At 39.3% G+C, this 12610-nt stretch overlaps 1 protein-coding gene across 1 annotated transcript; it reads right to left on the bottom strand.

Annotated features, from left to right (window-relative positions):
• Positions 1 to 3469: 3469 nt before the first annotated feature.
• Positions 3470 to 10208, bottom strand: LOC102710388 (upstream activation factor subunit spp27-like). The gene is made up of 6 exons (XM_006650578.3): positions 9771 to 10208; positions 7981 to 8095; positions 7667 to 7838; positions 5741 to 5812; positions 5460 to 5623; positions 3470 to 3720 (listed from the first exon to the last, which is right to left on the bottom strand). Exons 1-6 carry the CDS (start codon positions 10139 to 10141, stop codon positions 3598 to 3600), a joined length of 1017 nt encoding a protein of 338 aa, XP_006650641.1. The 5' UTR covers positions 10142 to 10208; the 3' UTR covers positions 3470 to 3597.
• Between the last annotated feature and the right edge of the window lie 2402 nt (positions 10209 to 12610).

Here is a 12610-nt window from a genome sequence, read left to right as displayed (position 1 = left end):
TTGACTTTTGCAGGAGACGAGCAAGCCGGCAAACGAGTGAAACGATATCAATTCTCCACGGCGCACACCAACACGTCGAGATGCGCTAGCTAGCTTAGCTTTATCCTTATCTACCTATCTGTCTAAAGATGTTTGCTTTGACCTCGCCTCTTTCCTGTCAGTTTGGTCCCATAATTTTTTTTTTCTTTTTCTTCTTCTTGATCTGTTCTTCTCCTTCGCACTAGTTGCCTGGTTGGTGCAAGCTCAACAAGATAGAAAGGCACCTGTATGAATTGGAATTTTGAGGGTCATGGAATACAACCCCCACCCCACACAAACACACAAACCTTGTCTCGCATGATATGCTATAAGGTTAGTTGCAGAGAGGGAGAACACAAAATGATGAAATTTTGGAAAAAAAAAACTGAAGTAAAATTTCAAAGTCTTGTAAAAAGGAAAAAAAAATAACATTTTAAAAAAGGAAAAAAATGAAAAGGAAGTGACAAATAAATTAATGCTAGTGTACCATGCTCGTATTTGCCTCTTACGGAGATCGCACATCACACTGGCACCCCATCTTTTTACTTGTATTTATGCTTATAGGCAAAAACTTTAATTTTTAACTTTAAATTTGGAGTTGATTTTGACGTTTTTTCATCGAAATTTATTTTCCAGCATTGGCTTTTAGATCACTAAGAATACATATATAAAAATTTTATTTATAAATTATTTTTCGTTTACAAATATATCATTTGGCTCTTTCTATAAAAAAAAAACCAAACAATCACTCCCAAATACATTGTCATCCGAACAGCTAAGATCGGAAACATAAAATTAGATTGACCCAGTAATTCAATTCACGAACAGTACGTCCTATGCTACTATAGCAACAACCAATGGTTTCACTGTTTTCCTTAGAAATTACTCGTTCTGAGTAATTATTTTTATATTGTTAAGTAAATGTTAAGATAGAAAAAAATTTCTCTTTCAGTAGTCTCGGTGGTCGAATTTGAATTTCAAATTACTTATATTCCTTTTTTAAACACATGATTGCATATGACATAATTGAAATGATAAGAATCATGTGAATCATTGTAGTTATATTTATATTATGATAGAATTTGAGTCATTAAAATACTTTTATTTTAGAATGGGGGTAGAGTAATATATATTTGTAGCAATGTAATCTCCTCATTTCATTATAAATCTAATGGTACAAATGGTATGAAATACGCCAAACTGTTTAGTGCTTCATCCATCCCTAAATGTTTAACGTCGTTGACTTTTTTATACACGTTTGATTATTCATCTTATTTTAAAATTTTACATAATTATTAATTATTTTTATATTATTTTATTCTTTGTCAAATATACTTTTATGCGCATATATAGTTTTATATATTTTATAAAAAAAATTGAATAAGACGAATGGTCAAACGTGTATAAAAAAGTTAATGTAGTCAAATATTTAGGGATAGAAATAGCAGTATTGCTCCGGAAGATGATCCACTCAGAGTAATTTGTGTAGCTGTGTGTGTAGTGGTGACTGACTGCTCTTCTTTTTTTCATGGTAGGGAGGGGGGAAGAGCAACCACCAAAAGCGAGGGGAAAGGGAGGAAAATATCGCATGGGTATCTTCCTCGCTATCACGGGATGTTAGGTTGATCCCACGGCTCACAAATCACAGCACTGACCTCACAGCGTCTGACCATAAGCCAGCACTCTCAAAACATTAAAATATAGCAGATGGATTATCGTACAACCAAAGAAAATTTGACAAATTTTTCCTTTCAGACGGGACACTGTCAAACAGCAGGGAAATCAACAAGATGACCCGTGCAGGTGCAGCACAAGAAGTTTTGAGAATCTGAAATATTTGCGGCCGTGGGTATCTGTAATTTGGAAACTTTTCCTTGGGGGTGCAAAGCCATCATCGTCATGCAAATGGAGCGGCGAATCGGGGGCCATCCGGGCGACAGGGACCGGAGCACGGGCCACACGGCACCCGGAACCAATCTTTCGCCCGATCTTTCTTTAGTTTTCACCTGCAGAAATATGATTCACGCCTCTCGCAAAGGCAGGGCTGGGTTTGGACGGAATCTGCTCCCAATCTTTGGCGATTTGGACGCCAACTAGAATCCGCGTGCTCGCAACAGCGACGCCACCGGGCGTCGTCGAGAGATGCTTTAACTGCGTCCCTTCCTCGCATTTCTCGAGTGGCGCCACTGCCTCATGTCAAGCTTGACGTGAGAATCTTGCCACTGCTCACCGGCAAACCACGCCGTGGCTGCAGCGATTTGACAGGGTGAATGGGTGATTACTTAGGCCACGTTTAGTTTCAAAAACGTTTCTCAAAAACATGGTATTAAATCTTTGGATATCTAAATAAAACATTAAATATATAAATATTAAATTAATTATACAGTTACGATAGAAATCGTGAGACGAATTTTTTGAGCCTAATTAGACTCAAAAGATTCGTCTCGCGGTTTCCAGGCAGAATCTAAAATTTGTTTTGTAATTAGACTACGTTTAATACTTCAAAGTATGTTTAAATATTTCATGTGATGTTTTTGCAAAAACTTTTTGCAAACTAAACGAGGCCTTAATAAAAAGTTAAAAATCGTTTTTTATCAGTTTTTTTGTGGTATTCCCAACGTGGTGTGGATGGTCTGACTGTTCTGTTTTGGAGGAAATTGTAGCACTGATTGATACCACTAAAATCGTCGCTATATATGGTGATAGGAATATATAGGATTGCAGAGGAAGCACGAGGATCCCACGGTGCCATCAAGGGAGCCCACTTCACGTGGACGGACGTAGCGCTGCAACAACCGACTGACGGAGACAACCGCTGAAGGCCACAATCCAGGAGAACCAGAATCGTCTCGAGCTGATCAGATTCACACAACCATCACTTGACTGGGAAGTAACCAGATTCTGGTCGCCCTTGCATGAATGAAGCAACGATGGATATCCACTGAGTTAAAATGGAGCATTTGGTGCTCCATCTCTAGTGAGATGTGTAATTACGCGCAATATTAGTGGAAGCAGCAGCTTAAATGAAGGTGTCTGGCACACACACGTGTGGGCTGTGGTTTTCTCCCACAGAAATGTAAGCGCCACCATAGTGCAAGAACAGTGCAAACACAGAAAGCAGCTGCAAATCTGCAATAGTGCTGGATACAAAAGTGAATGATTCACTGCACCATCCAAGCCCCAACTCACAAACCCTGCAATCTGCAATCTTCAGAGGCATGCTCGTGCTATCCTTTTGCCTTTCTGGCGCCATAAGCACTAAAGCCATTGTGGAGACAAGCAATCTTATCCTCACCCCACAGCATAAAATGGCAGACCAATAGCTCAGCAAGAACGAACAAAAGGTCGAAAGCATAATTTTATGTCCCTACATTTTTTGGGGGGAGAGCGAAATGGTTAAAGAGATGCAAACTTCAATAGATTTAGGAACCTACTATCGATTACGGAAGGAGATTCCACCCACAAGTTAAAATTCCACATTTCTCACATAGTTTCCTAACAGTTCCATGTTACACATTCTGCAAAAAAAAAAAATTCACCCATCCTTCTGGGTTTGGCAGATCTGGATGGTGCAATTCACTACTTTGTCTTGGTGAAATGGGGAGCAAGCAGCTTTGAAACAGTGAAGCCATTGAATGATTCAACTTGCAATAGATCCTTCAGCTTCTCGTCACATATAATTTTCCTCCGGTCAGAAGGATCCTTCCACGAAACAATAGAGGAAGAGAGCAATTAAGTTTGATGTGTCAGATTTGCTAGAGCTAAAAGGGATCGGCACAATATAGGAAAGTCTCAGTATTAGGGTTAATTTCAATACTTGCAATCTCCAAAGTATTAACAGGTGCATGCAAAGAAACAAATGTGGGAGTTTTGTTACAACAACAAAAAATTGTTTATTCAAAGGAGGAAAAAAGTTTATTCTACTCCCTTGAACTATTTCACAAGAGCATTGACCCCCCTAAATTATTTCTCGGTTCATTTTACACCCTAAACTATTGAAAACAGTTCAGTTTACTGCCTAACGATATATCTCTTTTTTGTTTCTCCCCATATAAGTTGTATTTTGCACTGAAATTTGGTAGGATGATGATAATGTATTGCAACTTGCGTACGTCCCAACATCTTTTAGAACTTATCATCACTGTTTACCTAGGTTGGAAGCACCTAAGACTGATTTAAAGATCTAAATTTTCAAGTTCAAGCAAAGAGTCATGAAAAGACTTTAAATATTTTACAACTTTGATAACGGTGTCATCTATGACTTTACAAAGCCACAGCTTAAAATATAGTTTATATAAATTATAAAGGGGAACAAAAAAGAGCAATGTTATCAGGGAGTAGAGTGAATCATTTTCAATGATTTAGGGGATAAAACGCGCGGAAAAATAGTTGAGGTTAATTGATCCAATGAAATGGTTCAAGGGAGTAAAATGGACCCTATTAAAAAAAGGAAAAAGAGAGAATGGAAAGCTCAGGCCTGGATTGGTCTATGTATTCATTTTCTCCAAACAGCTCCCCAACACAAGTGTTAATTTTCTGGATGCTTACCAAAACGCACGAGACTACAAAACCATTGTAATAATGAAATATCTCAAAACGAAGCTATCAATTGAAAGTGTGCATTCCCGAGGCTGGTGAAGTGTAACTTAGAAACATGTATACCAGAAGATTACACAGCACATATGTGATTTAGCTAGCAAAAGCTCATGTTCATTTATGCAGTTTACTAGTCTAGACCAGCATACATTACAGTCATGTGTTTACACTGTTACAAGGCAGTAGAATCACACTGATGTTACCAATGTTATATATCTCACTCTGACAGTACACTTGATCATATACTGAGGCAGTTGCAAGTATTGCCACGTGAATAAAAATATAGTTAGAATCTACATAGTGCATGCATGTGATCCAGACCAGGGTAGTAAAGGCATTATACGATTGTGTTGTACCAAATAATTGCTTGCCTTAGCAGCGCAATATATTTCATAACACAACAGAATTTCTTCAGGGATCAGCTCATATGCTTCAGACCTTCATATGGCTGTGATGGGTTTAAAACATATATACTACATGATCTTATATACTCCCTCCATCCTTTAATAAATGGCGTTGGTTGAAAAATAAACTAACCAATGTCATTTAAAAAAAAACAGAGGGAGTATTAGTTACTCAAAATAATAGACCGGTCACGATATTAACTATGCACAGAATGGGTACAATACAAACCCAATAGATTAGACTATAGGGACACATTCAATATATAAATAAGCATACATTTTCATACATTCACAGGATTAGATCATCCTGTGAACTTTTATTCATTGAATTTTGCATTGATCAAGGTACCCCTTCCCACGTGCTATTTAATCCATCAGTAGCCACTATAATTCTTTAATAGATTAACAAATAGTACATTGCTATAAGGAGGAAATATTTACCTGTAATTTATTCTCTTTTATATAGTCCCACATTCTCTTCACAACATCAGATCGTGAAAGCATACTCTCACCAGTGCCAATGAATTTCACTAAATCATCCGAAAGTTGAAGGGGCACAAGAAAACCAGATCCGGACCCAGAAGAACCACCTTTTTGCTTCTTCCCTGATAGGAAATTTCAATATCATTAAGATAGGAAATTTCATAAATTACAATAGGAGATTTCAATAACATTAGGAGAACAGAAACGGCTGTAGGAGGATGAAGTAAACATTTTCTAACCTTCATTTCTTTCTCGCTTTTGAGGCTTCTCTTTGGGTGTTGATCTCTCAGGTGAGACAGAGGTCACAGGACCTGAAAAACCATAATGCATCAGAATAAGAACACGGAGTACATCTGGCATAGTACACTAGAATTAGTTCAAACAGCAAAGGAGGGTAGCTATTTGGTATGGAACCACCTACACCAGAGGGTTAAACCAGGTAATTCGCACAAGCTGCCCAGAAAATCATCAAATATTGGAGGTCCCATACCAAGTTTCCAATGGTTAGACATCAATTAAGTACAGAATTACGATTAGGGACTTGAGTATATCACTTATCAACAGATACATTCTTGTATAGATGAAGCCCTATACTGATTTTGACAACATGAACCAAAGAACAAAAATGGACCAGGTATTCAGTCTTACAAAAATATTTTGTTTAACCAAAGAACAAAAATGAACCAAAAGAAATTAGTGTGACATAAGCTTAAATTTAGTGACAAAGTTAGCACGGGCACAAAAGAAAGATCACACACTAAATAAGCTGTACATATTCAACCTTATGGTTCCATCACATACTGTTCAACACAATTTAGGTAGTAAAAGATGTCCAGCCAAGTCTAGAAGAAAAACTAGGATCGCAGTGAGCATTACAGTAAATATGATCGCTTATTACTGAGTATGTCTCTACTACTAAAGAAACGCATTCGTCCATCCTACCTCCCTGTGCTCCTATCCTGATAAAACCAGAAAAAAAAAAAAACCTCCCCACTCACGCGTAGTGCTCTCACCCCGAGAAAACCAGGATAAAAACAACAGAACAAATAAACAACTTTTGCTTCGCTCGATCTATTGGCCTATTCTTATGGGTCTGTAAAACAATCAATATGATGTCATGACTTAATGTCCCATTGCAAAGCACGGTTACCTCACTAGTGAAAGTTAAAACAGCAGTTTGTGAGCACCTGCCCACTTGGAGGTTCTACACATTGGAACTTCAGTTACATGGTTTTCCTTATGCTGCTCTGAACTGGAATGCCAGCAACTGTAGTGCTGTTACAAATAACAGAGACAGTAGGAACTGGACTTGTAAAAAAGTGCACAAGATATATGCTCCAGATTCTTACTCAAACAATTCAAGTGCTAATGTAATATTTCACACAAAACTAAGTACAACAAAAATTACAGCCATAAGCAATAAATTAAGTGGACCTATTGGCGACAAAACATAAGAACCCAAAGACATCTCCCTGGTTGACATCTAGGTCACTTTAAAGGAACAATTTTTGAAGGCCAAAATTTATTATTGTATAAATAGTTTCTAACTTCATGTTCTCATTAGATTGCTGTAAAGAAGTTTCACTGGGTGACTTAAATAACCACAACCTAGGTTAAGTCCAGATTACTTCAATACTCCCTCCGTCCAACAGTATAAGGTTGTTTGGAGTCTTTTTGAGAGATTGCGGTTGATAATGGAGGGTGTGATTGGTTGAGATGAGGAAGTAGGTGAGAAAATTAAATGAGGATGGTTGTGATGGGTAGGTAGTTGGACAAAATTCAAACTCTAGATGTACTAATACTTTTGGACGGAGGGAGTAAATGAAATCAATGTCATTACACCTTTTTTAACATGAGCCTTTTTTCCCAGTATAACATATAAAAAAATATTGGAACATCGCCAACCTAATGGAGAGTAAACATAACATGAGGCAGGTGCTATGTACTTCCTGTTTGGGCTAGTATACAATTACACATATCTTTTTGTACCAGGCAAGGGCCAGATGATGATAATGTGTCGAGGAAAGTATAGTGAAAATTGAGCAGTAATAAGTTGAACCACATTTTTTGTGCACTTTTTCTCCCCCGTGTTTGTGTGTGTGTGTGTGTGTGAGAGAGAGAGAGAGAGAGAGAGAGAGAGAGAGAGGGATGGAGGAGAGAGAGACCCTCAGAATTCAATGGCCATATGTGCTTTGTCAACGCTTTATTCATTTGGAACATATCAATGGAGTTGACATTGAAGATCTTCTTCAGTCTCTCATCACACAGAATCTTCTTCTTATTGTTTGGGTCTTGCAAGCTATTTTCTCGGATATATGCCCAAAGCTTCTTGACTACCTGAGAGTATATAAGCACAAAATGAAAGAGGTAAAAAAACACCATCATACATCTTTTTTAGTTTTTATGATCGACTACAGGAGTAGTCTATCATTCATCTGATGAAGTATTAAGATTGTCCATAATTAGCAACTGGTGTTACCTCTGTCCTAGCTAACTCAGAGGCACCAACAAACTCTTGAAGCGTTGGGGAAATACTGCACAATTTGGTGAAGCCACCACCCCTTCTCTTGCCCTCACTATTAGCTCCATCTTTTCTATTATCATTGATAAAATAAATAAACATTTTGAGTATAGTGTGACCATTCAGAAAGGAAAAACATATTATTTAACCTCTTTAATAGCTACTAAGACATGCTTAAAGAACATTGCATAAACATATGTACAATAATAATAAGTCATTCTGCTGCTCACAAATATGTTCAAAGAATAGCCTGTCCAGTAGCTAAGTATTGCTCAAAACATAAACATGTGAAAAATGGTGAGAAGTCAGTTTGCCAATCTCATGACTCACGAAGGAGTACAGCTCCAAAGCACAACATAAGAACAGCAGCATGTCTTATTTGTCAGCAACAGTTCAAGAAAAAAGCGCATGAAAGCCTCACTATAATAAACCTAATCGTGTTAAACCCAACAAATCTGTCAGGGATTAACAGTACGAAGTACCAATTGACAACAGCTATACTCTTCTCACATACATCAGCACAGATATTCCTTTATTGTCTTGGAAAGTCCAAGGTATTTCATTATAGCCTGAATAATCACCGTAGCTTGTAACCATGAAACAGTGAAATCTAAGCCCACCCTTCAATTCAGCATAGCAAAACTATGTTCTGACAGGAACTAAAAGAGACTGCTCCATAACACTGAACATGTTTCAAGACATCTGAGCAACAACAAATCAAAGTAAATAATTTTCACATCTTTGAAAAATTATCAGGGCCCTGAAATTGGAGAGTAGAATACACAACCAACTACCCCAGAAGTTGAGCAGAAATAAGCCCACTTTACTCCAATCCACCCATTAAGTTTCCTCTACCTACACAAATATAAGCAGGCTATACACCACCACACTCGATCAGAGGAGTGCCAGGTAACATGAAAGGACATGGCAACACATAATTACTAACAATTTGCCACTTTTCCACAGGTTTACATGGCAGATTCTAACTGGAGTCGGCAAGGACATGCAATTAAAACGAAAAAAACATTTTAATGCAAATAAGAGGCCCGAATTGTCAGGACTTAGGTGCAAAACTCACGAACACACCAACCTACCACGAACCTAAGCATTAGACCATCCTAAGTACATTATGCGACCTAAAATACACCAAAAAACAACAGGAACAACCGCATACACACAACAACTGAACGAAAGTAGGTCACCTAAAGCACAGAACTCAAAGGGTAACAGCCAGACTGAGAAAATCTGTAGCCATTAACCCTGGCAAGAAAAGGAAAAAAAATCGCAGATCAACCAGGATTCAGGGTCCTGCTAAATCGGCACAATATCACCGAAAAAAGCCTGGCGAATTAGAGCAATGAACAGATAGAACGAATTAACTTCGCACAAATGTAACTAGCAATACTAAATTCAAGGAAATCTTTGCGATAGCCCGCTAATTGGGGGAAAATCACACAACCAAGCTGACCATTCGACGGTTTCCCACACTAGAGAACAGCGTTATAGTAACCTAAACACCGGATGCAATGCAAGTATGCAACCCCAGAATCCTCTAAGCAAGACGAGCGCTCATCAAGTCATCACGCATGGAAGCTCCGAATCCGACAGCACTGTTCAAGCCGAACATCACGCACAGAGCAGACACATTTCCTGGCAAATCGACGAGACAGCCGCACCCAGAGAACCCTACAGGATGCATCGAATGCAGCGAGAGAGTGAGAGAGAGACGGATAGCGAAAGCTCCGCACCGCCGCTTCTTCCGGCTGCCGCTACTATCTTCCTCTTCCTCTTCCTCTTCCTCCTCCTCCTCCTCGTCTTCCTCACCCTCCTCCTCCCCCTCGCCTTCACTACCCTCTCCTCCCGCGGCGGCCTCCGCCCCCGTCTCCTCCGTCCCGGGCTCCTCCTCCTTGGGCACCTCCGCCTCCTCCTGCTCCGCCTTGCCGGCGACCTCGGAGAGGAGGAGGTCGACCTGCTCCCGGATGAAGAGCTTCTTGTCGGAGAGGTCGACCCCGAAGTCCTCCTCGAGGCGGCGGCGCAGGATGGCGGTGGTGGTGGTGTTGAGGTCCGACTCCCGCAGCACCTCCCGCAGCCGCTCCACCAGCTCCGAGTCCGACACCATCGCCGCCGGCGCCGCCTCCTGCTCGCTCTCGCCCCCCCCCTCTCTCTCTCTCTCTCCTGCTCGGAAGGAACGGAAGAGGGGGGCTCTTGTCAGGGGGTGCGCGTGGAGAGAGGAGACGGGGTTCGGTTCGGCTCGCTCGACTGGTTTGGTTTGGTTGGGCTTGGAAACGTGGGCTTTCCTAGGGGCGCCTGGCCCAAACAACGCCTTCGCTTCACCGCTCACGTGCTGTGCGAGGGTTTTTCTGCCATTCTTGGTGGTTTTGGACGGCAACTCCTTGAAAATTACGCGTTTGGTAGAAAAATCTTTAGCCTTTTTTTTAACACAAGCGGCACAGTTGATGAGCACAAATATCATAGTCCGGATAATAGTTCGGTCTATACATAATTCATATTTTACGTGTTTCAGTTAAATATGCATGGGTTTTCTCATATTTATTTATAGATTATGTTATAAATGAATGATAAGTGTGTTTGGATTTTTATTTAAGAATGCCCACATGTTTTTTTAGAACGAATCCCAACCCGTTAAGTGCACTCCCAATATAAGAAAACAGCACGGTTGTTATAGTATAAAAAATCATCTATAAAAACTATTTTCTATGATAGACATATCTTTAAGTAATAATTGTTTTCTTTTTCTCTCTCCTAACTCTATATATTTCACCAACGGTGAGCATGACACATGCCCCTAGAAACCAGTGGTTTCTCTCGAATGGTAAATTTATAGTTTCTTAGTGCATTGGTTAAAGAGAAGATTTGGTTTCTTCGTGAGAAAATATTTCTAAGCTTTTCTCTCTCTTTCTTTATTAATTACGTTGTCATATCATTATTTTATTTATGTCGCAAGCTATTTACCACCATTAATGCACTATTGGAACTGCACTCGGTAGCATGTCTCTTCCTCTAGGAATACTACTGTATAGCAAGTTGCTAGTTAACGCAAATTAATAGTCTTGATGACAAGTATCTTCCTTAATAATTCTAGAGAATTGTTGGATCTTACTGACGCTCTCCATAGGTCATAGTCAATGATGTTTTTGACGTCATTTTATATGTCAACTGGACGTGGGGATAGGGTGATAAATAATAAGTTAACACAGTAATAGTCAAAACTGAAAATTTAGGTTTACATTATAAGAGCAAATAAAGCACAAAGTCATAATAACATAAAAGTCATTACTGTTTCATTATCATCAACCCACAAAATCATTCGTGGCGATTGCGTGGAAAATGTTAAACAATATATTTATAAATGAAAAATATTTTGTGAATAAATCTTTTATGTAAGTATTATTAATGATCTAAAAACTAAGGCTGAAAATAAACTTCGGTGAAAAAACATTAAAATCAATTAGTTTGAATTCAAATTTTGACTTATAAAAATAAGTTTAACGGAAAAGAAGGGGATGATTATTGTTTGGACTCAGAAACAAAATACATGCTTTAGAGATGCCTTGTCTATGCGACGACCATGAAGAAGACATTACACGCAAGTACACATGAGAAGCATAAACACATGTGTAAGTAAACCCTAAACACCTTGGAAAATGACCTTGACAAAAGGTTAAAGGTAGCGGAGCTGAGGGGAAAACAAAAAAGAAGGAACGAAGCAAAATCTCCAAAAAGAAAAGAATAAGACCTTGTTTAGTTTTTAAATTTTTTTCTAAAAACATCACACCATGAACCAAAAAACTAACTATACAGTTACGAAAGAAATCTTGAGACAAATCTTTTGAGCCTAATTAGTTCATGATTAGCCATAAGTGCTACAGTACCAACATATACTAATGACGGATTAATTAGACTCAAAAGATTCATTTCGCGGTTTCCAGGCTAGCCGTGAAATTCGTTTTTTTATTCGTATCCGAAAACCCCTTCCGACGTCCCATCAAAAATTTAACATGACACTTCTTCCAAAATTTTTGTGAATCTAAACACCTCCTAAGAGCAAGTATAATAGAGCTGACTCAGCCGGCGAAATACATGTACACGTCACAAATATACTACGTGGATGGGTAACGGGCTAGGAGAGAGAAGGGAGCCGGTGACTCGTTTATCGCCCGGCTGAAGCACTCTCCCGAGCAGAAATCACCCGTATTTCGCCTGCGGTCGGCGACGAGCAGGAGCTTCGGTGTCCCCTGCGATCTCGTGCTCCGGATGAGCCAGTGTGGTTTTTTATTTTGTTGTTTTGTGTATGGCCACCGAGAATTTAACCACACCAGATTATATCTATATGTATGTATTAAATATTTGATATTAAATTCAATGACTGTCTTACCAACCTAATAGTCACAGTGTTGAAGGCTTAATGTTATATGGCGTTGGATTCAATCGGCAGCTGGCTAAACCATTAGCCATGCTCTAAATTGGAACGGAAATGAGGCCATGTACAGTGTACGTGAACGAATTGACTTCGCTGGACTTCTTCCCCCAAAGCCGCGTGGCCCCCGCGGTGGAGAGACGGACCGAA

This window comes from Oryza brachyantha, chromosome 3 (genome assembly GCF_000231095.2).
Source record: "Oryza brachyantha chromosome 3, ObraRS2, whole genome shotgun sequence".
In the NCBI taxonomy this organism is placed as follows: domain Eukaryota; kingdom Viridiplantae; phylum Streptophyta; class Magnoliopsida; order Poales; family Poaceae; genus Oryza; species Oryza brachyantha.
Note: the sequence above shows the minus strand (reverse complement) of the source record. Positions and strands in the feature narration are given on the sequence as shown.